We start from the raw sequence: 18124 nt of genomic DNA on the forward strand, positions 1-18124 counted from the left end.
AGGAGAGACAAACCATGAGAGACTATGAACTCTGAGAAACAAAGTAAGGGTTCTAGAGGAGAGGGGGGTGGTGGGATGGGTTAGCCTGGTGATGGGTATTAAAGAGGGCACGTTCTGCATGGGGCACTGGGTGTTATACGTAAACAATGAATCGTGGATCACTACATCAAAAACTAATGATGTAATGTATGGTGATTAACATAACATAATAAAATAAAATTAAAAAAATAAAGTGAAGACAGAGCATATATATCAGACGGTGAGGTGAGGTCTGCCCTTGTCTAGATCAAGCACCAAGAACATCTTAAAAACAATATAATAAAAAACAGAACAAACACAAGAGAACTAAAAGGACTTTAGTGCACTTAAAACCTTGATTTGCCTAACTCTCAAGATTTATTGTTCAATACGTTTGGGTTTAAGAATATGATAATCCATATAAATAAATTTAATATGTGAAACAAACTTTGCCTTAGAGTATCATGTACTTAAATCAAAGGAAAAAAAAATATATATATATTCGAAATCTTCACCAAGGAGTCATCATCCAAAAAGCCCACGACTCTCTAACGATGACTGTACCTACAATGTTCTACAATAAAATGTAGCTGCTGTTGTTAGGAAGCCACACCAACATCCCTCATTTATGTATCAACCATGAGAACCTCTCCAGGGCGGGGGGGGGGGTTGCTCACCTGGAGGATGGACACTGTCTGGGAGAAGTGATGCTGCTCCATGGTAGAAGTGGAATAGAGAGCTGCCAGAGGGTGATCGAATTTCTGCAGGTAGCTGTTACTGAAACCCCTGTGGTCCAGGTCATGACACAGACACGCGATTAGCAGTCCTTTGCGCTTCAAAAAAAATAACACAGTGCACGGATGTTCAAAACAAAGCAATGGATGTGAAGAGAGTCACAGCTCATCACTCCTCTCATATGCATAGGCTCCTGCCCCTGCAACAGCCCACATCCTTAGGAATCTCTGATATTCCAGATAATCTAGCTCCTTTTTTTAAACATCTTTCTTTGTGTTTTTCTGCTTACGAACTTGACAACTGAATTATTCTTGAGTTTTCTGGTTCAACTCTGGGGAAAAGTGTAGGTGGTACCAAATTAATGCAAATGTTCCCAAGAATTACAGATAAAGCTAATCTGCACAAGGAGAGGACGGTTTCAGTGCTTCATTCAAAAATCCACTCAGTGTTAAATTTCAAAAATGCTATTGCTACTATAGATAAAGAATATAACAGGCAAATCATATAGCATGTGACAAAATGGCAAATTGTACAGAGAAAGAGAAAAGGCAGAGCAGGCGGAAGCAGGCGAAGTGTTAAAGCAAGCAAGGTGGGCCACGGAGAGTCCACGTGAGCAGGCCGGAAGGTGAAGGAGAGAAGCAGGAAGACTAGGGCGGCGGGGGGGCAGGGCGGGGGGAAGAGGCAGTGTTAGCTCATGCAGGTGAGCCTGCCCCAACCAGCAGGGTGTCAGGGGGTGGCGGGGGCTGTGGATGGGCAAAAATGCCAGAAAGGGGAGCTGACGATCTTCTTCGAGGCCTTATTTTCTGTGGGAACCAGGGAAGGACTACAGGGTTTTAGCAGAGCACTGATATCATCTAACTTACATTTTTTAGAAGATTACCATGCGGGCAATTGTACTGAGAACAGACTGCTGAGGAGGCTTTTGTCATAATTCAGGCAAAAGCTTAGACCAGAGGCAGCATTGGGGGCTCAGAAGACGTGATGAAATCTGGCTGAGTTTTACAGGCAGGGTCAACAGGATTTTCTGACAGTCTGGGTGTGAGCCAAAGGGAAAGCAAGGAGGGGAGGGAAGGGAAGACAGGACTCAAGCACGGCTGCAAGGTGCTTCGCCTTGGAAAGTGTAGGACTGTCATCAACCGGCATACGGACAGTTGCAGGTAAAGGAGGTTGGAAGAAAAGGGTCAGGAGTTCAGTTTTAGATTGAGGGGTTCGGGGGAGATTTTGAGCTGATGGTTGTCTATTTTAGTTTAACCTTCGGGGGGGGCAGGTCTCAGCTAGAGAAAGAGAAGTGTCCGTGTATATGGCATTTTGGGCCCCAAGACTGGCCGAGCCCACCACAGTTGTTGTTTGAGGTCAGAGGAGGCCAAAGGTCTGAGCCCTCAAGTATTCCACCTTCAAGAAGTCTGAGGGAAGAGAAATAGCAAAAAAACCCCAAAGCAACCCCCAAACCTGTGTGACCAGAGAAACCAAGAGTGTTAGTGTTGGGTGTCCTGGAGCCACGTGGAGATAGTGACTCAAAGATCTGAAACGCAAGCACTGACCCTCAGTGGGCAAGGCGCAGTGCACTGTGGGTGACCCAACCCAGGGCATCCTCCGGGGGTGGGGCAGAAGCCTGATCCAAGCTGGTTTCAGAGAAAAAGGGAGAGGAATTGGAGTCAGCCAGTGGGGCAGCTCTTCTGTGTGTCTGTGGCAAGGGGAGGGCTGAGAAGTCAGGAGAGAGCTGAGTGCAGAGGCAGATCAATGGGATGTGTTATGATGGAGGGAACAACAGGGCGCTCCATGCAGACACGACCTTCCAGCAGAGAACATGCTGATGGAGGAGAGGGAGGGGAGAACTACTAGGGCAGGTCCTCTGAGGGGTGGAGGCAGTGCACAAGGTCAAGTGGAGAGACCGGCTCTGGAGAGGAACCTAGTGAATGTTCTGGTGTGTGTGAAGTCAGAGCCCACAGGGGGAGATGCTCACAGGCAGGACGGGGTCTGCAGAAACCCTACAAGTTTAGCTGGATGCCTCTGCCCTGCTCCTTTCTGATCCTCACTGAGCAGAACTCGTTTCTCCTGCAAACCTACTGGGCAGGGAGGCCTCCCCAGACCCCAGACTACCAGCACCCATCAACTGCTGGTGTTTGCATGGGGGCTGTCCTGCAGGCTCAGTGGTCTGAGGATAACTGAATTAGTTATGTTCTGAGTATTATTTTGGTTTGGGGTTATTCCCATATTTTCTGCTGTTGTGTCAACCATGATAAATCTGGTAAGAAATTTCAAGGTTTTAAAATCTTGCACAATAGGTAAAAGCTATTATGTACACCTTTCCAATCTTTTTTACCTATTTGATTTTTATTTGACATAATGTTCAATTGTTTTATTAAAATTATGCCAGAATCAAGCATGTGAAAATAATTTACGAAGTGAAGAAATTATCTTTGTTAATATATTACTTTAGCAAGATCAAATGATGATTTCTTTCTTTCAAAAAATATTTTATTCATTTATTTGAAAGAGAGAGAGAGAGTGTGCGCACGAGGGGGGCAGTGGCAGAGGGAGAGGGAGAAGCAGACTCCCCGCGGAGCAGGGAGCCCAATGCGCGGCTTGATCCCAGGACCCTGAGATCATGACCTGAGCCGAGGGCAGACACTTAACCACCTGAGCCCCCCAGGTGCCCCTCAAGTGATAATTTCTAATAGTTTTATCAGAGATTAAATATCCCTTTTAAAAAATGTATTTTAAATTTTCACACATATTATTTTGGGATTATTTTTAGCCAAAAGGACCTGAGCTTTTGTGAAAACATCATGATATAATTCTAAAGATGAATTAGGCACTTAAATGAGAGTTAATTTGTAACTGCAAAATTTTCTCACTTATCTTAAAATTTTCCATTTTTGAATGTTTTTTCTTGCCATGCACCTTCTGAGTTTCCTGCCCAGATTGTGAATTTGGTCTAATGGGATGGAAGAGGCACAGGACTGGCCCTGAGGCACGCTGGGCTCTAGTGCAAATGTTGCCCTTGAGAGAAGCACAAGTTCCTCATCTCCGTGATGAGGAAGCCCCTTCTCTGCACGGTCAACATGTCCTCTGAAGCAGGACATCAGTTTTATGGAGGAGAAGAGAGGGGATTCATCGCTGGGACCGTGTGGGGGCGAGAACACGCTGGCCGTGGGCATCACTGAGTGCTGAGCTAGACAGCGGTGCACGGATGGACTAGGCAGCCCCAAATCTCTGAGTGTGTCACCAGCTCTGGGCATGTCAAGTCAGGTCAGTCAGGTAAGCCTCACAGAGCCCACCTCCTCATGGGACAAGAGACCACATACACATTTGTGTCTTAACTGTATTTAATGATTCAATGCTCTGGGGTCTCAAATCAGTAGGATATGTCTACGTTACCCAGGGCACAGAGCAAGGAGAAAAGCAGACTCTGTTTACCTAACAAAGACTCTCAGAAGACATAAGCTTTCACAGGGAAAAGAGACCATTAAACTAGTGTTCCCTGGGGGGAATATTTTGGTGAGGTTGGAATTTCTGTATCGACATTCCTGATACAGAATAACATGACAAATAACGGGCACAGCAACTTTAAAAGTGTGTTTCTACTAAATTACTGACCTGTTGTAGAATCACACGTCACATATCCATACCGGCAAGGTACTCTAGACACAGAGTATTTAAATCCACTCTGATTATTTGAAATGGAAAAAAAAAAAAGCGTGTGCACACGCACCTCAAGGTCGGTGAAGAGCCCGTGGTTGTTCTGGAGAATGGCGTACATGCAGTGAGCCACAGTGACGGCGTGTTTCCAGTTGTGATAAGGAACCCGCCGATAGTTTTTCTTCACAGACATAATAAAACGACACAACTTTTCAAGCTCAAAGCTGTGTGGAAAAGAAAGTGTTAGGACAGAAACTGGTACAGAATCAATACGTTCTAGCTGGAACTCTGGTTTAAACACGTATGTCTGGACCCACACAGACGTGCACAGTGGCGGAGTCCGGGAGCGCTGGGTCTCACTCACCACTTCCCTTCTAGTCCTCCAGCCAGTTAAGAGAGGAAGGCTCCTGCAGAGCGTCAGATCTGATACATTAACTGGCCTCGCAGGGGCACACACCAGAATCAGCAGGCAGCTGCCTGTCATTAACTCCATTACCGTCCTCACCTTCCAAGCATTTCCCACATCCCACCTTGCTTCAACGGACAACATTTCATCACCCTGTTCAAGGGTGTTTTGAGCTCATATCTTCCAAAAAGCACAATGAGATTCATGAGCTGCAAATATGTGTACCATGAGAACTTCCTGGAGGAGAGACTATCCTTTCAAAATGGATCTGAAGTACGGCACACTCAAATTATTAAGTGGCAAACGGCCATATCAAAATCCCGACACAGTAGATAAAGAAGTGTGACATGTTTTTATTATGAAACATTGCTATTATGTTTTATTTTTATATTATCATGTATTTCTACTCATTTAAGGCCTCAGCAACTCCCTTGGGGAATTTAAGGCTGCTTAAAACAAAAGTGCATCAATATAAAACAGGGCTCTTTGAAATACCAAGGTGATGAGAGCTCATAAAACTTCTAAAGATATATAACCTTTTTTTTCCCCACTAAAAATTTTCAAATGTCCTTGAAATACAAGGTATGTCATTTTAAGAGTTCCAACTGGTAAAACTCTCAACTGACATCTAAGAAATAAGTGGAGTTAATTATCCTGTGTATATCCTTTCAAAAGAGCGATTTATAAAAGTCACGGAAAGAAGTAAGAGAAGACACAGAATTCAATAGCAAAGGAACGACAATTTAATTTCAGAGCAATTAAGAGCCCTATAAGCCATTTAATGATTAAATGAGTGAAAAAGAGAAAAAGAAAACCATTCCTTGCATTTTCAGTATGTATGCTGAAGCTGTAAAAGGTTAAGTGGGAAGTCCTAAAAGGCCCCTAGGGCAGGCCACGGGAGAGGGGAAGGACCCGCAGGGGAAGGGAACCACAGTGGAGTTGCTAGGAAGGCACTCGGCGCAGAATTAGGAGACCTGTTTCCTTCACAGCTGTCCTAACAGAAACATAATGTAGGCTGAAAGCTGATGCTAAATTCAGTGCATGTTTTCCAAAACACACTTTCAAACAGTATGTAATTATGTGGAGCAGTAACCCCTGCCTCTTCCCATTACACAGCCTAAGGTAATTTTCACTTGTGTTTTTACCATCACTTGGTAGACACGTGGCTGTTCGCCAAGGGACAGCCACCCTGGCGAAGAGCTCGGCAGGCTGGAAAGGAAATCCAAGAAGGCTATCAATCTGTCTAATAATCTCAGCCTTTTTTTATTTAAATATTTGGAAAAAAATTATTTATATATGGCATATTTTCAGATAATTATCAACCAAGGAAGTGACAAGGCATTTAGGCAGGGGGAAGAAGAGGTCGTATCACTCAACAGCTTCAGAAGGAAGTTTTTAGGTCATTCATACCAGGATGTCCCACAGGACCGATGGACCATGTAGACAAAGATTCCAGGCCACATGTTTTCAAAAGGACCAATGTCAAAGTGGAATCTGAAATGAAAAGAACACGAGGTTGATTAATAAATATAATCAGGATAAACATAAAAACAAATAAAGTCATTTAACTTTTTGTCGATTAAGAAACTAAAATAACACTGGGAGTTCAGCCATCCCTTTCCCTGTCTTCTCAGTCACATCTTTGTTGTATTTAAATGTTTCCAGGAGGAAATTCTACACATTCCCTTAGGAACTCAGCCCAATATTTAAGTCATTGCTTAATTTTCTATTAAACAATCTGTAAAAAATGATGTTGCGGTTGTTATCAGAGCAATAAGAGTACAAAATAATTTTATTACAAATACTACACATTTTACACAACTCATAGACCGGGGCACGGGGGGGGGGGGGGGGGAGACACAGAATCTCCTATTTAAGTCCAGAGGAAAAACTTCATAGAGACAAACATCCAAAATTATTACCTATTTTTCATTTGCTAATTTAATTACTAACATTTAACCCAAATAAACACAATGGTAAAATATGAAAAGAATCCATGTTCCTCTAGTTATACTTCTGACACCAAATGTGTGAGTTTTCCACACCAAGCAATTCTCCAACCCTCTGCAGACACCAACTGATGTCCTACAGTTCAATTTACTTCTGACACTACCTGCAGCCAGTGCAGACCACACAGGTTAAGGGCTCAGTCTCACGAGACTGCTCCCCCCGCCCCCCAACTTTAGATGCCAATTGCAAGTCCTGGCCACCCATGCTTCTGACCACGGGCTATAAATCAGAGGTTTCCACAAACCCCACCTCAGGGTTTATAATGCCCTGGAATAGCTCACAGAACTCAGGGAAACACTTTACTTACTATTGCCAGTTTATTATTAGGGATACAACTCAAGAGGCACATGGAAGCGATGCATAGGGCAGGCCATGTGGGAAGAAGGATTGAGGAGATCCCATGCCTCTGTAGGGTGCACCACCTTCCCAGCACTGAATATGTTCACCAACCTAAAAGCTCTCTGAACCCCTTGTTCAGGGTTTTTGGAGGTTCCACTGCATAGGAGCATTTGATTAAATCATTGGTCACTGGTGATTAACTCAACGCCCAGTCCCTGTCCCCTCCCAGGAGGTCTGAGGGTGGCTGAAAATTACAATCCCCAAACCACTTGGTTGGTTCCTTGGGCAACCAGCCCCCTTCCTCCTACAGTCCTTCAACAGCAAAAACTCAAGTGTGGTTGAAAGAGGTTCATGATGAATCACTCAGGAAACTCAAGGGTTTTAGGAGCTGTGAGCCAGAAACTAGCCACAAAGACCAAATACATATATTTCTTATTATATCACAATATGTACTATATATGAACCATTCAAAGATAAACTGAAGCAAAACAAAAAGTCATTTGAATAGGGCAGTACCAAGCCATTAGTGTTTAGGAGAGGTCTGCTGAAGGAGCCGGCAGAGACCCCTGCACAGAGACAGGGCAAGAGCACAGATGGGCAATCGCTGACCGACCCGTGGCTTCCAGGCCAGCTGCACTCATTATTACTAAATCCTAAAATTCAGTCTGTAAATTTATTATATGGAAATGAAAACTTTCAGACCTCGGATATCCAATGCCATCTTCAGCATTTAGTGCCATATATATGGTGTAAAGCAGGCAGAAGACTAATGAGGAAAGCTAACACTGAACTCATTTCAAAGTGGCGTCGAGATTTTTTTTTCTAACAATAAAGAGATGTGGCCTTCCTGTCCATGATCTCTTATGAGATGTGGCGTCATGAGAAGGGACAATGGCAACAACGGAACCACACGTGTGATACGGTGTTTGCAATTCTACTTCGGTACCCATGTCACTTTAGGCTGAATCAAATGAAAAATCCGTTCCTGCAGAAACAGGACAAGATTCTCACAATTCAATTTCTTTGCAGAGGCGCACGGGGAGGTTGAAGTGCATGAGGCCCTGCCACTCCTCTGCCGTACAGATGCTATGGTAGGAAAGCTTCTCCATAGTCACCCGGTAAATGCACTCGGAATGACGGATTCGGTGATACATCTGGAAGGCAAATCCAAAAAAAAAAAGTAAAGCGAAATGAGTGTTTAAAGTAGTTACGTCACTGAGAATCAGAACTGGAACTGAAACCACTGCTGATCTACTAACTGCTCGTACCATGCATTTCATATACACCGAAGATTCCCCCACTTGTGCTGTCGAAGATACAAAACACTAAGTTTACAAAAAAATTGTATTTCCGTTTTAAAAGACTTATTAACTTCTGCACCCAGACACTGTCCCTGGGTCATGAGATTCCTTGGTATTTATCCACTGGTCCCTTCTTAGACAACCAGCCTCAAAAACCGTGAGAAATCAGCGTCTGCTGTTTCTAGGCCACGCGGTCTATTCCTGCACCCAAACACACGGAGACAGACACTCCATCAGTCAGGAGTTAAGATTTTTTCCTATGTCTCCTTTTAAAAATATTTATTTTAATTCTTGGTGATGTCAAAGTCCTTTAGTCCAGGGAGTCTCAACAATGCTTGACCGTGAAGTCCATTATCAGTGAAAGAACTCTGGAGAGGCACGCCCAATAAATGTACAGTCCTTTAGCAATTACATGCACATGCACTGTGCAGATACACTGTTTACATTAAAACAGAAGTAGAAAAAGATAAAAATACAAAGTACTTCCTTTTAATATTTTATTACTGAGCAAGACTTTTTATTCTTATTAGACAATTACATATTTTATAATGAAAGAACTAATTAAATGTATGTTATCAATTGTCAAGTGTTTTCTTCAGTGATTTGTGAGATGGTGATGTTAAGGTCTGGGTTCACTTTGATTTATTTTAATACTTAAGAGATTTTCAGTTATACTATTTGAGAAAGATATGCCAAAAAGTATGTGGATCCAAACAGAATAAAGGACTAGCTGTCCTTAAACATCACACTTATATAAGGTTTTGTTCCCTAGCCACTAATATTTTTGGCTTAAAATCACAAAATTTTCCATTTCCCTTGATGCCAATCAGTTAATCCTGCAAATGAATTAGCTGCATCTTTATATATTATCCACCAGGTTCAAAACCAATGAAACTTAGTGAAACTCTTCATGGGGAAGATTTTAGTAAGTTAAAAGCTGCTTCATAAAGTAAAGTCATAAAAAAAATTCAATTTTAAAGGAAGAAAGAGGTAAAAGGGAATAAAGAACAATGGAACAAACAGAAAACAACAAGATGGTGGATTTATACTTAAACATAAAATGTGATAGTAGAAATATCCTGGTTAAAAAGCAAAGACTGCCAGACTGAATAAAAAAGGAAGACCCAGCTTATGCTGTTTACAAGAATCCTACTTCAAAAATAAAGACCTAAATAAGGTAAAATGATGGAAAGGATATACAATATAACACCAGTCAAAAGAAAGCTGGAGTGGCTTAATATCAGATATAATGTATTTCAGAGCAAAGACTATTATCGGGGATAAAGAAGGATTATTTCAAATGATAACGGGGTCCATACGTCAAGAGGACATAATGTTCTTAAACATCAGTTGGTTTTCAACAGGTGTGCAGAGGCAAGATGGTGGAGAAAGGACAGCAAATGTAACAAACTGTGCTGGACCAACTGGACACTCACATGCAAATAAATAAATGCAAGATGACCCTTACCTTTAACCATATACAAAAATGTACTCAAAATGGATCACAGACCTAAATGTAAAACCTAAACTTCTAGAAGAAAACATAGGAGAAAATCTTTGTGACCTTGGGTTAGGCAAATATGTCTTTGGTAAAATGCTAACAGCATGATCATAAAAAGGAAAAAAAAACCAAGTAAGCTGGACTTCTTCAAGATTAATAACTGCTCTTAGAAAGAAATTGTTGAGAATGACAGGACAAGCCAAACACTGGGAGCAAATATTTGCAAATAACTTATCGGATAAATGCCTCATAGCCACTCCATGTCTAGGTATTTACTCAATGGAAAGGAAAGCATACACCGTACAAAGACTTGTGCATAGATGCTCACTGCAGCTTTATTTGTAATAGCTAAAACCTAGAAATAACTCAAATGCCCATCAATAGGTGACTAAATCGTTTATAGTATATCCATTTGATGGAATATTCAGTAATAAAAAGGAATGAACTATTTATACATGCGATGCCATGGATGAATCTCAAAATAATAATGCTGAGTGAAAGAACCCAGACAAAAAGGAATACAGATTTTTATGATTCCATTTACATAAAATAATTCTAGAAAATGCAAAGTAATTTATTATGGTGACAAAAAGCAGATCAGTGGTTCCCTGACACTGGGGGTAAAGATGGGGAGGGTCATGAGGGCGGGCTTTGAGGGGCACCCAGAAACCCGTGACGCAGTGGATGCACCATGTCTTGATGGAGTGATGGCTTCCTTGGGCTGTGTGTACATGCACTTGTCAACACTCCGGACACACACAGTGTACCACGTATTCATAAACCCCAGGAAAGCTGCAGAGCCATGTTCTGCTCCCAGTCTCTGTAAAGGCCTGTGATAATGTGTATATGGGAGTCACATGATAACGGGACAGCGACAAGGAGAATACTCGCAGACCTGTTTTCCACGTGCACTCTTCAAGAACAGGACGGGTTTATTTGGAAAAGCAGCTGATTTCTTATTCAGTGTGAATGTCACTTGAGATTCCAAAGTCAGATTAAATACTGCTTATTTGAATATCTTCCAAATCATTAAATATTGATTGTACTTTGTCATCAGAAAAGATTGGCACACTTGGAATATTTTTTTGTGAAGGATGAAATGTGCAATAATGTATGAATTCAACCACCATTCCAAGTACTTTGTCACAAGCAGCAAATGCATGGACAGCACAATGGAAACAGGGGTCCGTTTCAAAGCTACCTTCGTAACTGTGAATCGTGTGGGCCAACTGGTACACAAGCCTCCTTCTCATACAGTTGAAGAACAACCTGGATCAGGTTAAAAATGTAAAGACAGAATTCCTGTTAACTTATTCATGACTTTTCAGGGGTGTTATTTTTCTTGTTTAAATTTGGGTTTAGTTTGGTATAAACATCGAATCATGTTTGCATCCAGGTTTTGTGATGCAACACTCAGCGGGTTAGAAGAGCTTTGGACCTGCGGAGCCAGATCCTCTAACGATACAGCCGAGTTAACTCGAGTGTCGACACTGACAGGGATGCATTCTTCAAGAAACACATGGAAACCTGTAAAGATTTTAAGAGGACCGATTTCTACCTCCTTAACTTTCACACATACTCTGACCTAAAAAATGACTTTTGTCCACCTCCCATTTCAGAATAACCCCTTCCTCAAATTGCTCTAATATAAAAACCTCTTGAAACAAAGGGAAATATAAAATATGGTATTAATGAGGTCTAATAGTGGTTTCTAAAGTTTTCATAAAATATTGAAGGTGGTGAAACTAAATAAATTTTCAGCTGATAGATCATTTAAAATAACTTTTGATGGTAGAGTTATCAGTACTTTTTGGCATCTTAGCTCAGGTGGAGTTTGAATTAAGAGAGATTGCTATAATAAAATTCTTTCTGCTACTCACTCATTAATGAAAGCAATTCTTAGGGCTTCCTCAAAACTTCCTCAATGAGTAGGAATAACACTGTTGCTGAATAGTGGGGATCCAGTTCCTCAATGTCAAAGAACAAAGTTCCAAAGATGGAAAGGAGATGGCCAGAAGGAGTTCTGCAGTGCGAGATGGGGGGTGTCTGTGTATCTCTCTGGGAGACAGAGAAGAGAATATGGCAGAGGCTTACGTACAAACTCTCTTCCAAAATAGTGAGAAAAAGATGGAAAGTGTTTCAGAGGAGAAATCTGGCAGACACAACCTTAACCAAGTGATGAAGCTAACATCACCAGTGAAAGGATGTGTGCCTGCTAATGGGACTCAATGGGAACACATAATTCCGCCGTATTCCTGTCAAAATTCTAACCTCAATATGATCATGCGGAAATACCAGACAGCCCAAATTAAGAAGCATTCTACAAAATAACTGGCCTATACGCTTCAAAAGTACTCAGGTCATGCAAGGCAAAGAGTAAAGAATGGTTCCAGATTAAAGGACACCAAAGAACTTCACAGTTTAGCTGAACAGTATCTGGTACCTGTTTGGGGCTGAATTGTGCTCCCTAAAATTCGTACGTTGAAACCTTAAAGCCCCAGTACCTACCTCAGAATGTGATATATTTGGACATCTGGCCTTCGAGGAAGTAATTAAGGTAAAATGAGGTCAACAGGGCGGGCCCACATTCAGTATGACAAGTGTCCTTACAAGAAAAGGAGCTTAGGACACAAATACATGCGCAGAGGGAAGACCTTATGAGGACACAGGGAAACGAAGCCATCTACAGACCAAGGAGAGAAGCCTTAGACGAAACCAAACCCACTGACACCTTGGACTTCCAGCTGCCAGAACTGTGACAAAGTAACTTTCTGTTCTTTAGCACCCAGTCTGTGGGGCTGCCTGGGGCAGGTCTCACACACTAACACAGAACCAATGTGAATTTCCGGACTCTTCAGTTATGCAGCGGAGAGTAAGACGACGGATCTGTCTTTAGGAAATACAAGCTCAAGTATTTATTTAGGGGTTATGAGACATTTTGTCTAAAACCTACCCTCAAACAGGTCAGAGGAATATGACATCTATGAATCAGACAGAGAGAGAGAAGAAAGAAAGAATATCAAGGTAAAAATGGTAACGTATCAACACTGGGGAGCATGGGAATCTCTGTATTATTTTTGCAACTTTGCTTTCTGTCTGAAGTTGATTCAAAACAGAGAGTATAAAAAACTTACACTAAACTTAGTTTCATTCTAAAGTAGGTAAAATGTATGCACGGATATATTAACTGTTTTTTATTTTAAGCCACAGACATCACATTAGGATAAAATAGTTTCCAATAATTTGTATTTTTGATAATTTCTTATTAAAATTTCCTAGCATGGTTGTTTTGACCACATGCATCCTAATAATGACCTATAATACACTACCACAAGCCAAATTAATTTTCAACATTTATTATAGATGTTTTAGATTATCCTAATTAATAAAATACATTACAGGAGATCAAACTTTTGTGGGGTAACAGAAATACACATTCAGAGAGAGAAAAGAATGATACTGTAATTCCCAATCATAAGAGCCTGCTGGTGTATTCTTAAATGGACTAAACTGACTTCAAGTAGATCCCATCGGATACACTTAAAAATCGATGAAAATCAACATTCAGGATATATTAGAATTTACATTCTCTGCAACTTTTAAACTGAACAAATGTAAGCTGTCAGTATTTTATTTATGAGAGAGAAATACAGCTACAGAAAATGTCTGAAGCAGAAAGTATCTGACAACTGCACTAATGTATTTCTGATGAACTGAGTAACAAGAAAGGTCCCCATGAGCGGGCACGTGGTGATGCAGCGGGAAGAGGGGGGTCTTCTCATGGAGCAGCACCAACCGAACTGCAAACCGTTACCCCTAGTCACCAGGGCATTACTTTTTGCCATTTTTGTTCCTAATCATCTCTCAGCTGTTTCCACTAGCTATGTGGTTGCTCTTATGGAACTTAAGGTTCTATTTCCAAAAAGGCCATTTTTCTACATTAGGAAGGTGTTAACTCCCATTTATGTTGGTTTAGCTTTGAAAAAAAAGTGAATAAAAATTTCCCTGACTTCAGAATACCAGTAGTATCACTAAAGGATTCCTAGAGTTGATAGAATCCTAGATGTTTTACCAACTATCTTAAAGTGAGACTTCCTAAGACCAATGGAACTGCACGGATTATGCAGTAAGCAGGGCAGCCGTGCCGTGAGGGTCCAGTGAGCGGACAGCCAGAGCGCGTCCTGGGCGGCGTTCACACGGGACTCATCACTCTCTTTCGTACAAGACTCTCAAATGCACCATATGACAAACAATGACAGTGGAGGTCACATTTTCCTTACTCATTTCAGTAGACACCATGAGACAGAAACCTTCTGTTCAAACATTTTACCTTTAAATTAACCTCATTTTTCTTTTTAACAAATTCACACCTTGAAACAAAAGCTAAAATATTAGAAGATTTCCCCCCCCCCAAGCATTTGAAGACATTTCCTAAAATATGTACAACCAGGAATCACTGTTTCTGGCATATGAAGGAAATACTGAAAAAACAAAATAAAACAACAGAACCCACCCTTTCAACTGCTTTATTTAACCAGTTTTAAAGCGGATACCGAGGACTAAGGAAGCAGTCACAGAAGCAGCACTCACATTGGCACAGTGTAAGGCTAAAGCACAGAAGACGGCAAACATCTTGAAGTTGTTTTCGTCCGTTTTCGAGAAGGCACTGCCGCTTATCTTGTTCACCATCTGCACCACGCCGATCACGCTTCCCCGGCTCACGATGGGCATGCACAGGATATTCCGGGTGGTGTAGCCTGTGTACAGGTCCACTTCCCTGCGGCCACGTGCAGGAACACAGCAGCAACGCACAAACACAGGAGAAAACGGTCTATAGCTTCTATCATAAATCTCAACTGAGCTTTGCAATCTACACGCTTCTATTACAAATACTTGTAAGGGAACTGTTGAGCTTCTGAATTCAAGGACAATGTGACATGTCAAAGTGTTTCATTAAAATCTCGTCAAAAATATTCTAACCAATCTGTTCTTTTATTTGCAAGAGAGTTTTTCAGAACAGTCTCTTGGAGGCTTTTAGCTTATCCTTCGGTTTTATGTATCCACAGCATTATTAAGTAAACAGGGGCAAACTGAATGCAGAGGAAAAATATGATAAATTTGGTGAAGTAACATGTTCCTTTGAACTTGGTCATATGTTCTGAGATATGTAACTTGCAAATAAACAAACTTAAATAGGAATTATCACCTTGAGAATTTAGAGCAGGGGTCAGCACACGATAGCCTCTGGGCCAAACTAGCCCTCTCCTGTTTCGTAAACAGTTTTAATGGAAGACAAGGGCACCATTCTTGAATGGATTGTCGCCACCCTACAACACAGCTGAGGACTCGTGACAGAGACGTTACGGCCCCAAATACTTACTATCTGATCCTTAAAAGAAAATTCTGCTGACTCCTGATTTAGAGAAAATGTTTTTTGCAAACAGGACTCCGTTCCATAGACACAATCATGTACCTAAAGGCAGTTAGTGAGATGGTGGTCATTTGCGCCTGGCTTCTTGAACTGTTTTGAGATTCATCTCTCCTGTAGCAGGTATCAGTGGTTCAGCCCTTTTCACTGTGGAGTGGTATTCTGGAGTATGGACAGACCACAGTTTATTTATCCATTCACCAGTTAAGGCTATTATTGTTTTGTTAACAGCCAGTTTTTTGGCAATTGTGAATAATGCTGTTTTGAAGATCTGCATACAAATTTTTGTGCGGACAGATGTTGTTTTTTTTTAATACAGGAGTGGGGCTGATTGAGTACAGTAAGTATATGCTTAACTTTACAAGAAACTGCACACCCTTTTTCCAAAGTGGTTCTACTGTTACACACTCCCATCGGCAAAGTATGTGATTCCAAGTTTCTCCACATCCTTGCCAACACTTGCTAATGCCTCTTTTAATTTTTTTTAAAGATTTATTTATCTATAGGGTGTGTGGGGGGGAGTGGCAGAGGGAGAGGGAGAGAGAGAATCCCAAGCAGACTCCACACTCAGTGAGGAGCCTGACGTGGGGCTTGATCCCATGACCCTGAGCCCACCCAGGTACCCTGCTAATGCCACTTTTTAAAAACCGTATCCATTCAAATTGTTGTGTAGTGAGATCTCATTGTCAAATTTCTGTTTCCCCCACATCAAACATCTGTTCGTGTGTTTAACGGCTATTCATGTATCTTCTTCTGTGAATTGTCTATTAAAATTTTGGGTCCTATTTATTAAATTAGGTTATCTTATTATGTTGGAAGAGTTGTTTATATCCTCTGAATGTGAGTATTTTGTCAGATACATGTTTTGCAAATATTTTCTCACAATCTGTTGCTTGCCTTTTCATGTTCTTAAAAGTTGACCCATAAAATTTTTACATAACAGTTTTAAATAAGGATATATAAGTATTTTCAATATTTAAGCACTAAAATAACAAGTTTGGTTTTTGGGAAAAAACCCTGAGATTTTCTGCATACTCCTGATTTACTGATAAGACGTATCAACTGGGATATAACTGTGTTTACAAACATGTTGCACATATTTGACACTAATCAAATTTCTGAAAAAACTTATTGTTTATGCTATTCAATTCCTCTTAAAGTAAACCAAATGTGTGAATTAACAGAACACTACTGTCAAAATATCTGAACTATTACTCCCAGTCACAGCATCAATCTTGAGACTTTCAATTTCTAGAGATTTATTTAAATCAGATTATATAATTTGGTTCCTAGTTCTCCAAAGAAACTCAAAACAAAACAAAAAATCTTTATAAGCCATCTAATATCCAACTTTAATAATATCCAGTAAAAACAGGGCGCCTGGGTGGCTCAGATGGTTAAGCATCTGCCTTCGGCTCAGGTCATGATCTCAGGGTCCTGGGATCGAGTCCCGCATCGGGTTCCCTGCTCAGTGCAGAGCCTGCTTCTCCCTCTCCCTCTACCACTCCCTCTGCTTGTGCTCTTCTGTCTATCTCTCTGTCAAATAAATAAATAAAATCTTTAAAAAAAAAAAATCCAGTAAAAACAGCAACTTACGGAGTTCCCACTTTGTATCAGGGAAAGTTGTCAGATCTCTTACGAGTATTTTCTCTAATCTTACCAAAACAAAAACAAACAAAACAAAAAGCACCCTATAAAACAGGCATTACTATACCATTTTAAAGATGAGGAGACCAGAAGCTCAGTGAGATTAAATAACTCACTCCAGGTCACTCTAGAACTAATAAGTGACGGAACTGAATTCACAAGGAGGTACTTTCATCAGTAGGTGTTACTGCCTTGTAGGGTACGGTCTGATGGAGAACACGCCCAGGACAGAATGATTAACACCATAATGAGAACAAAAGCAGCCTTGCAAACTTTAACTCTTCCTGTATAGATGCTTTTATAACACTTTAATGTCCTATAAGCTGGATATCATTAATAACCAAAATAACTATCATTTTACAAGTATCTGGAAACACTGGGTACTGGTAACAGAGTTGGTTCAAATAAAGTGTAGCACAGAGCCCAGGACGAAGGTGCTCACCGCACTGGCATGTGGGTGGGGAGCCGGGGGCTCCAGCACAGAGGCTCCAGCCAGATGGGACATGAGGGAGAGACTGACAGGGGCCTAAATGGCTTCTTACCTGTTAAAGCGTGGGTCTGCATAGGCATCTGGAATGTTCAGGACTTCCCCTGTTCTTGCTACCTGACCAGCAATTCCTTTCTCGATGGAAAATCTGTAGACATAAAAGAGAGGGACATGCCAATTAAAACACAGATGTTATAAAATAACTTGAAACATTTCATTACCACTAAGTAGTAAAGAAAAGAACATTGTTTTGTTTTAAATACTTGCATTAATTTTACATTTACATATTCGAAATCCTATTACTATATAACAGTAAAGGTAAAGCAGAGAAACACTGCACGGTAATCACTAGAGAAGCTTGGTTTAAGATATAATCCACAATATATTAAGCTATACTGGATTACAAATTGAAATTGAGAAATTAACTAGCACTCTCCTCTACTGACCAATAATAATCCTTTATATTTGCAAAGTACCTTATAATTTACAAGATGCTTCAACATAAATTCTTTAATTTTCTTCCTTCCTTCCCTCCTTCCTTCCTTCCTTCCCTCCCTCCTTCCTTCCTTCCTTCCCTCCTTCCTTCCTTCTTTCCTTCCTTCCCTCCTTC

At 41.0% G+C, this 18124-nt stretch overlaps 1 protein-coding gene across 5 annotated transcripts in view; it reads right to left on the reverse strand.

Moving 5' to 3' along the window:
• Positions 1 to 18124, reverse strand: part of LOC118001954 (cAMP and cAMP-inhibited cGMP 3',5'-cyclic phosphodiesterase 10A) — a 292816-nt gene that overhangs the window by 38384 nt on the left and 236308 nt on the right. For all 5 annotated transcript variants that reach the window (XM_034992152.1, XM_034992150.1, XM_034992148.1 and 2 more), the window contains 6 exons: positions 17570 to 17662; positions 14543 to 14729; positions 8162 to 8304; positions 6212 to 6295; positions 4469 to 4619; positions 696 to 851 (listed from right to left, as the gene is read on the reverse strand). In XM_034992152.1, coding sequence (XP_034848043.1) covers positions 696 to 851; positions 4469 to 4619; positions 6212 to 6295; positions 8162 to 8304; positions 14543 to 14729; positions 17570 to 17662 — 814 coding nt within the window. The remainder of the gene's footprint in view (positions 1 to 695; positions 852 to 4468; positions 4620 to 6211; positions 6296 to 8161; positions 8305 to 14542; positions 14730 to 17569; positions 17663 to 18124) is intronic.

The sequence above is a fragment of the Mirounga leonina genome, unplaced genomic scaffold (genome assembly GCF_011800145.1).
Source record: "Mirounga leonina isolate KUSES-001 unplaced genomic scaffold, KU_Mleo_1.0 Mir_55, whole genome shotgun sequence".
Taxonomy (NCBI): Eukaryota; Metazoa; Chordata; class Mammalia; order Carnivora; family Phocidae; genus Mirounga; species Mirounga leonina.